We start from the raw sequence: 19184 nt of genomic DNA on the forward strand, positions 1-19184 counted from the left end.
CCATGCTGACGGAACGTGTTTGATCAGTGATAAAACGTACTCGTCGGATAACCTGTTTGTTAAAATCAAACCGATTCTGTAAACACTGACAATGGTTCGACCCATTGTGTCAATATTACGCCTCTGTTAACGTATATCGAGGAGCCGGGGTAGCGTAGTCGGTATGGCTACTGGCTACGTGCTGGAGGACCGAGGGGTCGGAGGTCGATTTCCGGTATTTTCAAGAATTTTCTCTTCTCCGAATCGTCCAGACCAGCCCTGGTGTTCGCCCAACACCGGGGACTCTTTCTCCGGGGGTAAAGCGGCTGGTGCGTGAAGCTTACCACTCACCTCCAGTTAGTGCGGAGGTCAAGAATAGGTGGATCTATACATCCACTCCTCTATACACCTTCATGGCGTAGTGCTTAATTCGTTGAGCACAGGGACAACTTTCTAACGTACATTGTCCGAGGATGTCATCCTAAGGTGACTGGTTCCCGTTACATCGACTGTGGTTATGGTAGGAGCCTTTCCTCAAGACGTACCGGATTCGATTCCACCCGCCCGCCCTGTTCTTAACAGTACAACAGTATGTCAGTGTGAAGAGACCCAGTCACCCGAAGACGAGAGTAGACCCGAGTATGTCAGACATAACTCATATAACGGCCAGTGGCCAGCAACATAGGCGCAGTAGTGCTAATGTTAAAATCAAACTGCAACATTTGTAGTTCTTATTGACGAGAACCCAGTGGAACGTACATGTTACCTGATTGTAGATCGTGTGTTATCTTCCTTGCCCTGAGATTTGACCGTTTGAGTGCCAAGTCTCCAAAATTTCGACCGTTACAAAACCTGCCATATCTGACCACACATCATATTCGTTGACATTTTAACTTAACTACGTAGTGAAGAAACATTTCAAGGAAATTCCTTCTCCACATTTAAAGCCCTTAGCGCAGCTCTTATAGCCTAAAATGGCGGCCTGGCATTGAAGAATTTCACGGCTGTCATTTTCAGGATTAGAGTTAAAAGGCGTAACACGCTACTTTGGAGGCCTTTATGACATCTCGTAACAAGTTTTTTTACGGCGAGGAGTTGTTAGCCACACGCCCAACCCCAAAGCTGGAGAACCACCCCTTGCCGGCTGTCCTCGACTTCTTATTCAGTATATTCGCAGCTACTCTCCATACCTGGAGGGCGTCTCCTCCATCCGCAACCTGAGGACGCGTCATGCCGTGGTGACACGGGACCCACCTGTGGCGGCTTCTCAAGAAGGGCTCAGCTCCTTGCAATTAGTACTCGAGTTTGGAGTGGAAATATTTTTCAAAAGCATACTTTTCGATCTTGCATACCTCATTAGCAGTGGTGTTCAGTTACTTCAGACATTAAATTGGTGTTAGAAAGTAAATCACATTGCAGGCACTGCGGCCGCCCACCGACTTGCATCTGCCACGACTGTGGCTCGAGCTCGAGTTCGAGTTCTTTATCTCAGGGATAGGGGTGCTTCGGATATGGGAGTGAAACACACTTCGGGGTTAGTATTGAAGTCTTAATTTAAAATTTCATAGAGTGATTAATCTTTATATTATTCCTCCAAACTAGCCGTTCCGTCACACTTAACCTTTGTACACCAATTTGCCCCCAGCTCACTGACCACACACACCACTCGCTAACTACCCTCCTGTAACTCCCTTTTAATTGTCTACCTCCGCTCCCTGTAAACAAATGCCCCCAGTGGGCCTAAAACAAAACAAGAAAATAACAACGGGTCTAGCCCGACATTTGTCCTACATTCGTATTTTCGAGATGCCCCTCATAAACCTTCCTAGGTATTCAAGGCACACGATCAGGGAACCCAAGACCCCTCCTGGCCGGTCTCGGACAAGTCATTTCATTGGTTATGGCACTAGGAGCAAACAGGCGACGTTAGGGACAATAGTGGCACCCTAAGCCTAAGGAGGACAATAGCTGAATTACAACTAGACGGTCCCGGGATGGTATCTCGCCGGAGGAGCGTCTCTCATGCTGAGAAACATTGCAAAAATTCGTCCTGCCCTTAATTAAATAGTTTTGGCGAGGGACGTACGGTTACAGCACCACACTGCATACAGTCGTACATAATTTCCCTTGTGTTTTCCAGAACGTACACGACATCGACCAAGGTTTCTTGAAGAGTAAAAATCTGAAGTGTTGCTAAAGGTGGTTTATGATAAGTACCAGTTATCTTTTTGCTTTTTCCCCTCTCAGAGACAGACAGTGTGTCGTGTGATCTACATGGGCCAGAATGAAATTCGGTCGACTGCGTTTAATATAGGTGTTGTGTAAGAAACTTTTATCGAAATCCGAGATAGACTCACTGAGAAGACACAGCTTCCCCCATTATGCCTTCATTTTATGCATGGAAGTCGCAGCCAGGTTAGTAAATCTGATATTTGACCCTGTTTTGATGTCGTCGTAGAAACCTGAACGTCTTCTGCATCGCTGAACAGAAAGCAGTTTTTAAACAGTGGCTCTGAATACCTGTACGTCGCATCGCCTTGTATTCCTCGTCCTTTCATGCAGAGCATCCGCGAGATTAACTTACAAGCTGTCCTAGACAGTTGGTAGGGCATTGTTCTTCGGTATTCACATCACCTGAAGGTCATAAACCGAAGATTAGAGCCCTCCTCCTGGTCGTCACTGAACCCTGCGGCTACCTAGCCACAAGTAACTTGCGAAGTTTCCCCGTTGCCTCTGAGGCCCACAACTAAGGAATGCACTGCCTTCCATTTACTTATTGCGAGATGGTATGACGTATAATTTATTATTTAATGAACATTAAATACTGTGAAGATCTTAATTCTGATTTTTCTTGAAATAATCGAGTTATTGGACTTAAATTTGAGAAAGAAACTAGTGAAATGCTACATTTGGAGCATAGCTCTGTATGGGGCTGAAACTTGGACACTTAGGGCAGTAGATCAGTTGGACCGATTATGTGAGAAATGAAGAAGTGTTATTTAGAGTCAGTGAGCAGAGGAATATCCTACACGAAATAAGAAAACGGAAGGCTAATTGGATGGGTCATATCTTACGCGGTAACTGCCTTCTAAAAGAAGTTATTGAAGGAAACAGAGGGGCGGATAGAAGTGACAAAAGACGAGGAAGAAGACGTAAGAAGATGCTGGATGACCTTGGAGACAGAAGAGAATATTCTCATTTGGAGGAGAAAGCTCTAGAGCGCATTAAGTGGAGGAACTGTTGTGGAAGAGACTGTGGACCTGTCGTCTTGACAGATTACTGATGAATGAATGAATCGAGTTATAATTTATATAGTAATGTAGCCCTGGGGAACCTTCTCACACGCAATTTTGTAGTTGGTTCACGCAGCCGGCAGCTACGGATGCTGTGGGTTTAAGACGCAAGAATGCATTATTATTATACACATTTGAACTCCCCAAAACACGTCATTGAATGTAGTCTTCCTTATAGTGGTAATTAATGTAGGTGTTCAGTTGTGGTCTAGTGGTCAGAGTTCCTGGCTACAGATCCAGAGGTCCCGGCTTCGATTTCCGGCGCTACCAAATTTTCTGAGAAGTAGTGGGTCTCGAACGGGGTCCACTGAGCCTCTGGAGGAAGATTGAGGAGCTATTTCAAGGAAATGGCGGCTCCGGTCTAGAAGACCGAAATTAACGGCCGTGGGGGATTCGTTGAGCTGACCACGTGACACCCTCTGCCCGCAAAAGTTGGCCGACAAGCGGCGGTCGCTCGGTCGGTATAGTTCGCTTGGGGACTACAGACCACGGAGTCCAGATAATGTAAATACGTGTATCAAGTGAAGGAGTTTAGGGCCTGCTGTTATTCATTTGTTTTAAGAATAATGTCTTATAAGAATTGTAATGACGTAACAGCTGTTGTGTTGAATCGATTTCTTGGCGTATTTCACATGTGGACGAAACAAAAGTGAGTTCCTGTGAGTTTCGCCTAATGGCTTGCGGACTGGGCACAGGACCCGGCACCAGACACCCTGTTATTAAGATGACCAGTTTGCTACGCACAGTTTTTGTGTATCTCTTAGACAAAGTTTCCCGGAACATAACTTTGTAAGCAGGATTGGAAAAGGGGCAGAACTACTCCATTTAGTACACTGGCTTTCATTGTGGGTGGATATACACGTATCTAAAACTCCGACTTACCCGACATCGTTTTGTGAAAGTCTCCTACATCGAATGTTAAGAAAATCTGTGAAACATTTTATTGGATACATTTACAAATCCATTTGTGATCTTATGTATACTAGGCATTATTTTTGGATCAGTATAGATTAAAATCGAATTTGTACATCAACTTTTGATGATGGTCTTCCATATAGAATTGCAGCAGTATCTGTCGGACAGTTCTTGGGAAACGTGGGAAGGTCCATTACTATGCTTATGTAAACCAAAATTTATTTTGGATCATTGTGGCTGAATATAATGAACACCAGATCATTTTCAGTGAAAGCCATATTGAATTTCAGGAATATATATCCAGTGGTTTAGTCATTGATAATAGATTACACACAGACTGACGGACGGACATGGCCTGTACATATCGCTTTTTTATTTTGTCAAATTATCCTAAAAATTTAAATTTTCCTCGTCTCTGACATCAGAGTGCTTTTCAACAGAGTGCAGCCATATGTGCGCATGAACCGCATTGCGTGCTCTAGCAGTATAATGCGCAGTTAAGTACATTAAACTGAACATGTGTCAGATGTGTACTTTCGTAAAAATGTATAACTTTCTTAAGAGACGAATTGCTGTAAGCATGATACAAGATGGAAACAACATGCTGGAGACATTGGAGTATCTCCTGCTTGCAACACGTTACGTAATCCACGATGCCTTAGTGTGGTTAGTAACCGAGAATCTCTGTTTTAGTTCCAGCTGGCAGTTATATACCCGATATCCGTTTTCAAAGTCATTATATACTTTATTGTATAATGAGGACTTTGAAACAGGTAAAGCAGGGTGTAACTCTTTGCCTACTCTAATAATTAAATATTTATTCTGAGATTGCCATGGAGTTGACCATATAAATCAGTAGTGTCCTTGACAAATCCTGGCGGAGGTAATGTAGCGCGGTGAAATACTGAGGTTGCAATTGGCTAGGCATGTGTGTAGGATTACTAATGTGTTTGTGTAAATGATACCATTGGCCAGCTTCACACCTAATAAGCTAACTTTACAGTGCAATACAGAAGAAAAGGCGAGTAAGAAGACATTGAATATTAAGAGACAGTATTCCCATCAGCGCCGGTCACGGTAGCTGAGCGGTCTAAGGCATGCACTGTCTTCGCTCGCTCGGAAGCCGAGATCGTGGGTTGGAATCCCACTCAGGGCATGGATGTTTGTGTGCGTTTTTCTGTGTTTGTCTACAGGTAGAGGCCTTGCGACGAGCTGATCACTCGCCCAAGGAGTCCTACCGTATGTGTAAGATCTAGAAAAACCGAAGTGAACGGAGTTCATGGAGGTAGGCCTAGGCCCACTGGGACTGTAGTGCCAAGGAAAAAGAAAATATCCCATCAGCATTAGAGAAGCAGCTGTGGGGTAAAGAAAATACAGAGTTTCTGGAGAATGGTGTTAAGAGGAATAAAAGTAAATTTGCCCCTGTGCTTAACTAATTAAGCGTTACGCCATGAAGGCGTATTGGGGAGTGGATATAGAGTTCCACGTTTTCTTGACCTCTGCACTAGTTGGAGGTGAGTGGTCAGCTTCACCCCCTGACACTTTACCACCTGGGAAGGAGCCCCCGGTACCCATTGCATAGGAGGTTGGGTGGGCCCCAGAGCTGGTCTGGACGACGTGGAGAAGAGAAAATCCTTGACCCTACCAGGACTCGAACTCCGACCCCTCAGTCACTATGCCGACTGCGCTATCACGGCACCTCTGTAGGGCAGTAGCAACTCCTTTACATACTTTACCGGCTGCATAACATCCACACGGTCTGGTGTCATTAGCTACTTTACCTCTGTAAAAAGTCACAGGATGAAAGCCGAGTTTACACAGAGGATAGTGGATGTACGAAACGTGTTCATGCTATTAGATTTAAAGCAAAGGTAAAATTTATACCGACTGAGCTATCGCGACTTTCATGCGTACTTATACATATGTTAGATTGACCGCCTCTGTGGTCTAGTGGTCAGAGGTCCCGGGTTCGATTCCCGGCGCTATCAGATTTTCTGAGAAGTAGTGGGTCTCGAACGGGGTCCACTCCGCCTAGTTAGGATAATTGAGGAAATATTTGAAGGAAATAGCGGCTTCGGTCTAGAAGACCGAGATTAATGGCTGTGGGGATCTGATGCGCTGACAACGCGACACCCTGTATCCGCTAAAGTTGGCACTAACTTCGCCGACAAGCGGCGGTCTCTCGGTCGGTATAGTTCGCTTACGGACTACANCTGCACGGCACCCGGACGGCATTTTGCCGTCACCGTGTAATGTGAAAGGGGCCATGCTCTTCTTCACTCCACTGAAAGAATGTCGCCGTTCGAGTTTTTGCCGTGCGGTCAAAACCGTATAGTGTGAAAAGAGCCTTAGAGTTGCTTAGTCTTAAAATAAGACTAGCTTAGAGACATGCATAAGTGACGTGAGGGGTGGGGGACTGGAAGGGGATGCTTCCGGATTTATTGTCATTTGTTTTGTGGATGACAGAGTGAGCATTAGTATGCCAAGATTATACAGTTCAGTGGATTCTGTTGCGTGAACAAATGAACATCGCATGCATTTCGTGACGTATACAAATAGATACCGTCCTGCTCATCGTATCTGCAGCACTGGTCCCGCTCTCACGTGGGTGTGGTACTTCTCAGATACTTTGGCGTGCAGTAACTGATGGACTACATCGAACACAGTTCTTCTTGAGCTAATTGTCGCTCGAATGGCCCAGAGCGACTATGAAATTAAGTAATGCCCTTTTCTCCGCACCACAATCTAATTATCATACAACCATTGTTCGGAAGTTCCTAGATGTGACGTCATGCTGTTTGTGTTTATTTACCATGCTGCACGATGTCGTATATTACAAGACAGTAATCTGTCTCGAAGATGAAGACTGCCGATTTTACCGAAACGTCGGTAAATATCTACCAGACCGCAGTGTCCATATTCGATACCGTGGAAACTTCAAATCTCACGCCATAGTTCGGTGTGTGCAGTTGCGTGTTATTTCCTCCACATTCCAGTGCCATGGTTTAGTTTCATGAACTGACACTTCCACTACATCAGGTGTGGCGCGTCATGGTTATACTGCACGTTCCTAACTCGTTTGCTAGAATGTGATTTGTTGTGGAGGTGATGTTGATTCTGCAATGAGAGAGATTTTATGTTGCACGTTCTGACTCCTACCCACATAAAGAGATTTTACTGTGTCACATTATGAAGCGCATTAGCAAACGCGCTGCCTTAGGGGACATTATGGGGGGAGGGGGACTGCAACCGCTGTTATTGAAGTCTTGAGTTTTCTGTTTTCCCCAAACACAATAGTACGCAGTAACATGTTATAATATAATAGGCCGCACATGTCGGGGTAACATACAAATTAAAGCAGTAAAATAATCAAATTTGTTCTTGTAAGGTTACTACGAACTGAACAGAGGCCGCACTATGGCGCAGGCCGTTAGTCGCTGGTTTTTTACCGCGGCGGCCCGGGTTCGAGCCCGGGTCTGGTCATGTGGGATTTGTGGTGGACAAAGTGGCTCTAGAGCAGGTTTTCTCCGAGTTATTATGTTTCCCCTGCCAATTTTCATCCCACCGACTGCTCCACATTCGTCATCATCGTCATCTATCATCAGGGGCTGGTACAAGAGGCCAATTTGTGGCCGACGTACCGAGTGGACTCAGTTGCACCCCACCCCAAGAAATTAACCCCTCCCAAAACTACTTCAAACTAAAATCCGTTATGATTATCACGGCATTGCTGATGTTGCTTGTGCCTACCCTCTTTGTGCCTCAGAGATGTTTACATGTGCACACATCAATTTATAACCACCGACCCACAAAACCAGAAACCACGGTTGACAAAAGTGAATAAGGTAAAAGGTAAAGCTATGCGTGTAACAGATCGGGGAGGCCCAGAGGGTTGTGAGGCATCGAGGCTCCCACATTTTCTCTAGACAGTCAGCTCACTCATGGCGGTAAGGTTGTCACCGGCCGCCCTTTACTCCCGCAGGAAGATCCTGGTGCTCACTTCTGTTAGAGGCTGAGTCGAACCCAGGACCATAGTGCGGCTGGAGGGTTTAGATAAATCGAAAAAAAAACCCACCTCATCTGGATTCGAACCCACGACCTTCGGGCTTGTGTAGCATAGTGCCTCAACCAACTACGCTACCGCGAGACAAAGACAAAAGTGGATACAAATGGAATCGGGGGATACTTGAGGATTGGGTGTGTGCAGTGTTATCATTGCCGGTTTCTGTCTCTTCCAGAGTCGAGAGTGGTTGCAGCTCAAGGTGCTGGAGGTTCATCCAGAACTGACGAAACTTGGTGCCAGTCTGAAGGAAGCCAGTGACCTGCAGCGTGCGCATGATGAGGTCCTGCTGCAGCTACAGGTACAGACAGGGCATCTTGGCTGTGCATATTCATTCTGAAGTGTTCTTATGATATTGCGATTAATATTGCTGGTTTCTGTGCTTAGACCGTCACGTTTCGGACACAGGTTCTCTCTCCGTCCTCAGGTGATAAGATGGGAAAGTGCTTTATCAGATGGATCCGAGAGACCGAACTAATCTGAGTCGTTGCGCCCGAGAGTAGCTCGATCTATCGGATCTGAAGACGGAAACTTACCCTGTTTCCGAAACATACACATATTCAGTTTGGAAACCCAAGACGATGGACAAAGTCCAGAAAACTACAAAAATAAGGAGCAATATTTTTTATCGATTGTTTGAAAGTACATCTATTTCTTAAATGAACCAGACAGAAGAACGGGACATCTTTAAAAGCTTGTGTAAATATACAAATACACGCTCTCAGGGGAAGCCTGGAGCAAGATCCCTAGTCCATTATATTTCACTCATCCTGGTAACGTTGACCACCAATCGCCATTGATGATTTCTGCATTTATTCAGACACTAACAGCCAACCTATTCACGCACTAATTAACTAACTAACTCCGTGGAGTAAAATTTTACTTGAGAAACCGACAGTCGCGTCGCTTGTCAAGAATGCCCTGCTTCTTATGGAACCCAAAAATTCATTGCCTTGTTCGCAAAAGTCTGCCACCAACACTGTCTTGAGCCAGATGAATTCAGTCAACACTGACACTGCCCACTCGAAACGTAACGTTTCAGAGTTGTATTCCTGAGGTGCCCGGTTCGAATATTATTAGGAAACCTACTCTTATGGCCATTTTTTCGTGGTTTTTCCGATTCCCTGTCAGATTAGACAGAGGCCGGTTCATTCCAGTTGTTTCAAATTCGTGTTTCACTAGTCACCGTACCCTTCGACGCCGGAAGCTGTGTTCTTCTTGCAGCTGCATTCAGCAACACATTTAAACGTAGGCCTGACAAGTGGCAGTGCATTGTGATGTAACAATGCGAGTATTCCGTAAGAAGTGGACGTTCTAAAAAGGGAAGCCGAAAGATTTCCAAATACGGAAGTGCAATGTATGCAATATGAAATGATGCAGTAGTTGCTGGCTCAAAGGGATACGACTTGCACAACATCTGGATGGCATCCCTGCAGAAAACCGTTATTCTGGGAACTCCACGTTTACTATACAGCACAGTGATGCAGTTCACACTGTGAAGCTGTGACGATGTCGAAGCATTGTAAGGTCTATATTTAGGTTACTTGCCAGCTGCTTATAAGACAATCTGTTGGCAAAAAACAACAACATAAAATTAGGTATTAACTTCATGTGAAGTAATAGCTGACATTAAATTTTCCGCGAAGCCTTTCATGTATAAGAAACTTCGGGTTCCAGAAAATGCTGGGATTTTCTTGAGTGGTTGAGGAGCTGTCGGCTTCTCAACGGGGACTCAGCTCCGTGTGCGTGTAGTCAGTCAGTCAGTCAGTCAGTCAGTCAGTCAGTCAGTCAGTCAGTCAGTTACTTAGACGGCTGTTAAGACGTGGGACAGTGGAACTCCACACATGCTTAACTTCGTCCCCAAATGCATGCGAGTGGAGAACTTCTAGTCCCGGCTGCTTTACTCCCGAGCAATGAGGCTGGGTGGGCTGAAGAGCCGGGCTGGACACCGTGGTGAAGGTAACATCTTTGCTTCCACCGGGAATCCGAGTCAGACTCCGCGGGTGTCAGCCTGTAGCCTGTTCGCTGTACTCATTGAGACGCCCCGACTGGAAACCAACAAATAACGTAACAATCCAGTGGCATATTTTAGTTGTGCCTGGTTGTAAAAGTAAATGAAGTAGTTTGGAACATGAAACGTGTTGTGGTTACGAAAGTAAAGGTCATTAGCCCGAGGTGATCGAGCGACGTTACAAGAAGAATGCGGAGATAGACACAATTCTGGAGCAAGCCTACACAGAATTTCCTGATACACTGCTTGCGATTTTACATCTGTTTTGAAGTTCCTGTGTTTGCAGATAGAAAGGTATTATTTGAAACGCCAATACATTATTGGAGTTTTTTTCAAGGTTTTTTTCATTCGTATTTGGTCCCTTGTCACCACGGCATGGCGCGTCGTCAGGTTGCGGATGGAGGAAAGCTGCGAATATATTGAATAAGCAGTCGCGGGCAGCCGATAAGGGGTGGTCCTCCAGCTTGGGGGTTGGGCGTGGGGCTGACAACTCCTCACCGTAAAAATTACTTTGTTACGAAAATGAACACAAGGCCTCGGGCCTCGACGGATTCCTTGGATAAACGACCTAAGCTAATGAAAATGGATATGAGATTTGGCACTTGGAATGTTCGGAGTTTGTACAAGGCAGTTTCGCTCAGGGCAGTGGCAGAAGAAATCTCAAAACATAAGTTAGATTTAGCGGGTGTAGAGGAGGTCAGATGGGACGGAGGTGGCATCGCACCAGCAGGAGACTATACATTTTTCTATGGAAAGGAGAATGAAAATCATGAATTAGGTACAGGTTTTTTCGTACATAAGAGAATCGTATCAGCAGTTAAGAGGGTAGAATTCCTTAGTGATAGGATGTCATATATAATACTAAAAGGTGGCTCGTGTGATATCATCGTTATGAATGTTCACGGCCCAACAGAAGATAAAATTTATGACATAAAGGACAGGTTCTATGAAGAACTGGAACATGTATTTGATAAATTCCCGAAGTACCCTATGAAAATTTTGCTACGAGATTTCAATGCCAAAGTAAGGATGGAAGACATTTTGAAACCAACGACTGGGAATGAGAATTTGCGTGAAATTAATAATGATAATGGAGTTAGAGTAGTAAAGTACAATGTTCCCACATCGTAACATCCATAAATTTACTTGGACATCTCCTGATGGGAAGATACACAATCAAATAGACCATATTTTGATAGATAGGAGACGGCACTCAAGTGTACTTGATGTCCGATCATTCAGGGCAGCAGATTGTGATACTGACCACTACCTGGTGGTGGCAAAGGTTAGGGAAAGACTGGCATTGAGCAAACAAACAACACACAGAGTTCATATGGAGAGGTTCAGTCTCAAGAAATTAAATGAGGTGAACACCATATATGAAAGTGGAGAGTGGCCCAAGGACTTTACAGAAGTTACAATGATTGCCTTAAAGAAAAAGACAAAAGCCACCAAATGCAGCGACCATCGCACAATAAGTCTTATTGCACATACAGCAAAGATAATAGCAAAGATACTTAAAAGAAGAATTGAAAGGAAAATAGAGGATGTACTTGGAGAAGATCAGTTTGGATTTAGAAGAGGAAAAGGAACCAGGGATGCAATTGGGATGATGAGAATTATAGCGGAACGAACTTTGGAGATAGATGAAGAACTGTGTGTTTGCTTCATAGACTGGCAGAAGGCATTTGACCGGGTAAACTGGACCAAATTAATGCAGATCCTGAAAGAAACAGGTATCGATTGGCATGAAAGAAGATTGATTAGCAAATTGTACATGGATCAGAAAGTTAGAGTACGACTGGACAGGGGGGAGACAGGAAGTGTGCAGATTGGAAGAGGAGTTCGACAAGGATGCTGTTTATCACCAATTCTGTTCAACTTGTACAGCGAATGCCTTACCAAGGAAGCTCTGGATGGGCTCGGTGACTTCAAAGTAGGAGGGCAAATTATTCAAACTGTGAAATATGCAGATGACCTTGTGTTAATGGCTAAGGAAGAAACTGTGCTACAGGGCATGATTGATAGACTAATTGAAATTGGAAGGTGCTATGGCATGGAAATGAATGTGGAGAAAACAAAAGTAATGAAAATTTCGAGACAACCAACCCCAGTCACAATAAAGATAGACCAAAAACAACTGGAGAATGTGAAATGTTTTAAATATTTGGGTAGCTTGTTAACAGATGATGGAAGGTGTACTTGTGAAATTAAATCCAGGATTGCCATGGCAAAAGCTGCATTTAGCAAGAAGAAGAATCTTTTTACCAGCAAATTGGACTTAAATTTGAGGAAGAAACTAGTGAAATGCTACATTTGGAGCATAGCTCTGTATGGGGCTGAAACATGGACACTTAGGGCAGTAGATCAGAAACATCTGGAAAGTTTCGAAATGTGGTGTTGGAGAAGGATGGAGAAGATCAGTTGGACCGATTATGTGAGAAATGAAGAAGTGTTATATAGAGTCAGTGAGCAGAGGAATATCCTACAAGAAATAAGAAAACGGAAGGCTAATTGGATTGGTCATATCTTACGCGGTAACTGCCTTCTAAAAGAAGTTATTGAAGGAAAGATAGAGGGGCGGATAGAAGTGACAAGAAGACGAGGAAGAAGACGTAAGAAGATGCTGGATGACCTTGGGGACAGAAGAGGATACTGTCATTTGAAGGAGAAAGCTCTAGATCGCAGTAAGTGGAGGAACTGTTTTGGAAGAGACTGTGGACCTGTCGTCTTGACAGATTACTGGTGATGATGATGATGAGAGGGTAAAGAGCAGTATCGTGTTGGAATCTCAAATAGATTCGCGGCTTTGGAAAACTAGTCACTGAGGTGGATGTTAATAAAGCTTGGGAAACTATTAGAGAGAATATAAAAATGTCTGCCAAAGAGTCTAGATTATTATGACCTGAAGAAGCATAAGCTATGGTTCGATGAAGGATGCTCAGAATTACTAGACCAAAGAAAACAAGCCAGACTGCAATAGTCACACGATCCAAGCGAAATAAATAGGGATAATCTGAAAAATATAAAACGTGAAACCAGCAGGCATGTCAGAAATAAAGAGAGGGAATATCTGAAAGACGAAATTGATGAGCTGGCAATGAACAGCAAGAACAAGTATACTAGAGAACTGTATAGAGGAATAAATGACTTTAAAGAGGCGTTACCAACCTAGAAGTAACTTAGTGAAGGATGAGAATGGTGATCTGTTTGCAGATTCCCACAACATTTTGAATGGGTGGAGAAAATACTTCTCTCAGTTATTGAATGTGCATAGGGTCAGTGATGTGAGGCAGATAGAAATGCAGACAACTGAGCCGTTAATACCTGATCCCAGCCCTTTTGAGGTTGAAAGTGCCATTGCAACATTGAAAGGTATAAATCGCCAGGTAGTGATCAAATTCTGGCAGAACTTATTCAAGCAGGAGGCGAAATATTACGTTCTAAGATCCATAAGCTAATTACTTCTATTTGGCATAAGGAAAAATTGCCAGATCAGTGGAAGGAATTTATTATTTTACCAGTTCACAAGAAGGGTGATAAAACTGACTGTAGTAATTATCGGGGGATATCACAGCTATCAATTTCATACAAAATTTTAACCAATATTCTTCTCTCAAGGTTAAGTCCATACATAGATGAAATTATTGGGGATCATCAGTGTGGGTTTCGACGTAACAGATCAACTACAGATCAGATCTTTTGCATTCATCAGATACTGGAGAAAAAATGGGAGTACAATGAGACAGTACATCAGCTATTTGTAGACTTCAAGAAAGCCTATGCTTCAGTTAGGAGGGAAGTATTGTACAATATTCTGATAGAGTTTGGGATACCCATGAAACTGATTAAGCTGATTAAAAATGTGTTTAAACGAAACGTATCGTAAAGTTCATATATGTAAACAGTTGTCTGATAAATTTCCTATCCAGAATGGTCTAAGACAAGGAGATGCTTTATCGCCACTCCTTTTCAACTTTGCTTTAGAATATGCCCTTAGGAAGGTCCAGGGAAACCAGGTGGGACTGCACTTAAACGGTACACATCAGCTGTTGGTCTATGCCGATGATGTGAATCTACTGGGTGATAATGTAGATACCATAAAGAAAAACACAAACTTTAATTGACGCAAGTAAAGACGTTGGTCTAGAAGTAAAGACAGGGAAAACTAAGTATATGTTGCTGTCTCGTCACCAAAATGCAGGGCAAAATCATGACATAAAGATAGGAAACAGATGTTTTGAAAATGTGGCACAGTTCAAATACTTGGGAACGACGATAACAAATCAAAACTTTATACAGGAGGAAATTAAGAGGGGATTGAACTCGGGTAATGCTTGTTACCATTCAGTCCAGAACAGTTTGTCGTCTCGTCTGCTGTCCAGAAACAAAAATTAGAATATACAAAACTATAATTTTGCCTGTGGTTCTGTATGGGTGTGAAACTTGGTCTCTGACATGGAAGGAGGAACATAGACCGAAGGTGTTGAGGAGAATATTTGTACCGAAGAGGGATGAAGTGACAGGAGGTTGGAGAAAACTGCACAGTGAGGAGCTTCATAACTTGTACTCTTCTCCGGGTATAATTATAATGATCAAGTCAAGGAGAATGAGGTGGGCAGGGCATGTAGCACGAATAGGGGAGATCAGGAATGCATATAGGATATTGGTGGGATAGCCAGACGGAAGGAGACAACTGGGAAGACCAAGGCTTTAGTGGATGGACAGTATTGAAATGGATCTTAGATAGGATGGGATGGTATGGTTTGGATTAATCTGGCTCAGGTTAGGGACCAGTGGAGGGCTCTTGTGAACACTATAATGAACCTTCGTGTTCCATGAGTAGCTACAGATTTGGCTTCTCCTCAAGAAGGGCTCTCCCCCGTAAGTAAGTAATTTGATTAAATATTGACGCACACGATACGAGATTAATGCGTCATTTAAAGCGAATTATCTCTATGGAGCAAAGTTTTTATTGAGAAGTGAATAGCCTCCCAGCTAATAAGGAATTCCTCGCCTTTAATGGGACGCAGAGTTTCATTACTTGTCGCTGTCTTCCCATCGCTGCGGCCCGGATTCAAGCCCGGGTCAGCTCATGTGTGATTTGCAGTGACCACCGTGGCGGCCCGGGTTCGAAGCTAGGTCAGGTCATTTGGGGTTTGTGGTGGACAGAGTGGCACTGGGGTAGGTTTTCTCCTAGTACTTCGGTTTTCCCTGCCAGTTCCCTTTACACCGGCCTCTCCACACTCATCATCATCATCATCATCAACATCTATCATCGGGCGCTGGTCCCAGATAGTGGCTGATGTATCAAATGGACAGAGTCTCACCCCCCAACCGAAGAAATCAGAAAAATATAAAATAAAATAGTGACAACTTATACACCTGTGTACATATTTTGCAATGTTTGCGGCCGTGGTTCTTCAGATTGTAGTCTTCTGGTTTGTGACACTTTGTAGTCTTGTACCTTCAGATCATAATCTTCTGGTTTGTGACACCTTGTAGTCTTTTATGTTCAGGTTATAGTCTTCTTCTTTGTGACACTTTTGTAGTCTTGTACGTTCAGATTATATAGTCTTCTTGTTTGTGACACTTTGTAGTCTTGTACATTCAGGTTATAGTCTTCTTGTTTGTGACACTTTGTAGTCTTGTACATTCAGGTTATAGTCTTCTTGTTTGTGACACTTTGTAGTCTTGTACATTCAGGTTATAGTCTTCTTGTTTGTGACACTTTGTAGTCTTGTACATTCAGGTTATAGTCTTCTTGTTTGTGACACTTTGTAGTCTTGTACATTCAGGTTATAGTCTTCTTGTTTGTGACACTTTGTAGTCTTGTACATTCAGGTTATAGTCTTCTTGTTTGTGACACTTTGTAGTCTTGTACATTCAGATTGAGGTCTTCCGAGTTGTAGACCCATTATTTGCAACCTGTGTATGTAGCCACATAAAAGTGTAGACTGTAAAAGCGCAGAAAACCACAATCGGCAGGAGACTGGCTTATTTTGCCACATATTTATATATTTATGCACCGAGCCGTTTCTGAAACATCATGTCGAGTTCTATTTGAGGCCAGATCACCTTCGGACCCTTCTCCCGTGTTGTGTAGATGTCAGTGGACCAACAGGGACCAAAATGTAATTCACCTGGTATGTCTGAGACGAGTTTGAATACGAGCTGGTATAATTCAGTCGGTATAATGACGGGTTCCGGGCTCGACTGCCGGGAGCAGTGGATTTTTCTCTACTCTGTAGCGTCCAGACCGGGTCTAAGGCCCACGCAACCTCTTATACTCGTATAATGGGTACCGGAGGTCTCTCAGCGGGGATAAAGCAGCCCGAGCGTGAAGCTAGCCACACATCTATCTAGTGTCGAGGTCAAGAATGGTGGCCCTATACGTCTTCATGGCGTGCTGCTTAATTAATTAAACACAGGTACCGATTTCCGAATTGGTCGGAATAGCGGTAACACTCTGGATTCATGTTCGGGAAGTGCTCGGTTTGAATCTCAGGTGGGACACCGAGTATATTGGTCTAGTTTTCTCGTGTTTTTATCGAGTTCCTCGAAGCAAATGCCGGGATAGAATCGCGATTAGACCACGACCGCTTCCTTTAAAATCCCCTCCAATTGATCAGTCCTATCAGTCGACTCCTTGTAGCCTAGATACTGATAGCGTCTAGCGTCGTAACATAGCAACAAGAAGTGGGACGTGCAACGTGTTGACGGACACGCACACACGCATTGGCGCCATCCACTGAGTGAACATTTTACTTGTGTGATATAACCAACCTCACGTTGGTTCCGCATTTGAGGGACGTTGAAGAGTCCCGTTGAATGGAGGAGTAATTTGGGTGCAGGGCGCGGTAGGAAGTGCACATGGAGCAGCTTATTTATATGGGCAGTTTTGAGAAGAGAGTATGGACCTAAAAATAGCGCCCCATTCCTTCTCCAGTTACCGCCCGCGAGACATACTGTGCGGGCTTACGGCTTTCCGTGCTGCCCTTTTAAGGCAAATGGAACCATCACTCGCACTTGACACGACGTCACGGAATGACGAACTGATTAAACAACGTTAATTGAGCAAATTGACCCAGCGGGTAGTACTCATCGATTCAGCTGTAGCTGCTTCCTTATTTGCGCACTCAGCTTACTCTTCACTCTGAAGATGAAAGTAGTGTTTTAGTCCGAAACGTCGGTGAACTTCTTTTGTTAGGCTCTATGGTGTCATGACCCTAGAGCTGGTCTGGACGATATGGAGGAGAGAAAATTCTTGGCCCTACCGGGTCTCGAACTTCGACCCCTCGGTCGTCCAGCCCGTAGCCAGTCGCTGTACCGACTGCGCTACCCCGGTTCGAAATAATAATAATAATAATAATTTTCTGTTGGTCCAATGCTGTCAACCGGCAAAGTCAACGTGAGATATTCTCTCCAGGGAAGTGTGATAATAAAATTCTATCATCTGTCTACCGATTGCCAGCCAGTCCTATGAAACTTGTGAACCCTTTGCATCAGTGCCTCAGTGCTTCGTGGCCCCGCAAGTCCAGTCTGATCCTCCATCCCAAGGGTTATCCTGGATGAAGTGGCAAAGCGGAGAGGAATATGTGGGGTTTTGCCCTGGGCGCTCATAACACAGCATAATGTCTTGCGAACAAAGGACTTGCAGTTGTGTAATCTTGTCAGTTTCGTTGGTAACCACAAAGTGGAAGATAAAGTATTAAGCTGGTCATGAAAACATATTTTATTTCTATAGCCATCCATCTGGTAAATTTTCAAGGACATTTAATTTAACTGAATATACAAAATTATCAGAAAACTGAATAATGAGGAGCTCCATAACTTGAAGTATTCTCCAAGTATAAGTAAAATGATCAAGTCGAGGATGAGATTGACAAGGTATGTAGCACGAAGTAGCGAAAAGGGAAATGTATATAGGATATTGGTGGAAAAGCCAGAAAGAAAGAGACCACTACGAAGACCAAGACGTAGGTGGGTGGACAAAATGAAAATGGTCGTTAGAGAGATAAGACGGGATGGTATGGATTGGATTGATCTTGCTCAGGATAGGGACTAGTGGAGGGTTCTTGCGAATATGGTACTGAACCTTCGGGTTCCATAAAATGCTGGGAAGTTCTTAAAGTAGCTGCACAATTGGCAGCTTCTCAAGGAGGGCTCAGCTCCGTGAGTGAGTGGGTGATACCAAATTATCGGGGACTTACGAACCAGATTTTGCATTCTGATTGGTCGTCATGGTAAAATATCGGAAAACCTATCGAAATAAAAATAGCATAGGAAAGTGGCCTACTGCGAGGATATCCATGGACTGACTATGGATTTTTCTAGGTCTGTGCCATCATCGTTTGGGAAATTTGGTTTCCGAAGTTTCGTCTCTAGCTTTGAGTGGTTTGATCGAGGGTTAGTAACCCCTCAGCGTAAAGGAATTAGCACACAACGAAATTGTACGCTGGACCTTCAACTTAACGGCTCGTGTCAACGCAGTAATGAACTTCAAGGTACTGTAAAAGATGTTAAATTCCTTGACTCGCTGAGCGGCTGTTAGTCATTCTCTGAATCTTGAACCCGTAAAACAGCAGTGGGTTACCTGTGTCTTGGTCCCTTATCTGTTTCACATTATAGGTCAGAGACTCTGCTGCAGATCTGATGTAAATACGTCTTGTTGCTCCTTTCAACATACCAGTAATCCAAGTAAGAGAAACGGGAAAATGCATATTTGGAGTCGCATTAAAAAGATGAGTTATCGTCTGCCGCATGCGATAAGGCAACCCGGTGCAAATCGACTGGAGAGGAAGTACATGGCCGGATGATAGCAGACGGTTACACAGTGTTTTCAGTGGAGAATGCCGTCTTCTTGGATGTGGTGGCGTGTGGATCTTGTGTGAACAGACGTTCCTTCAGAACTTCAATTCACACA

At 43.9% G+C, this 19184-nt stretch overlaps 1 protein-coding gene across 3 annotated transcripts in view; it reads left to right on the forward strand.

Moving 5' to 3' along the window:
• LOC111862210 (titin) overlaps nt 1–19184 on the forward strand; it is a 261060-nt gene that overhangs the window by 123403 nt on the left and 118473 nt on the right. For all 3 annotated transcript variants that reach the window (XM_023847418.2, XM_023847419.2, XM_023847420.2), the window contains one exon: nt 8426–8548. In XM_023847418.2, coding sequence (XP_023703186.1) covers nt 8426–8548 — 123 coding nt within the window. The remainder of the gene's footprint in view (nt 1–8425; nt 8549–19184) is intronic.

The sequence above is a fragment of the Cryptotermes secundus genome, unplaced genomic scaffold (genome assembly GCF_002891405.2).
Source record: "Cryptotermes secundus unplaced genomic scaffold, Csec_1.0 scaffold1304, whole genome shotgun sequence".
Classification (NCBI taxonomy): Eukaryota; Metazoa; Arthropoda; class Insecta; order Blattodea; family Kalotermitidae; genus Cryptotermes; species Cryptotermes secundus.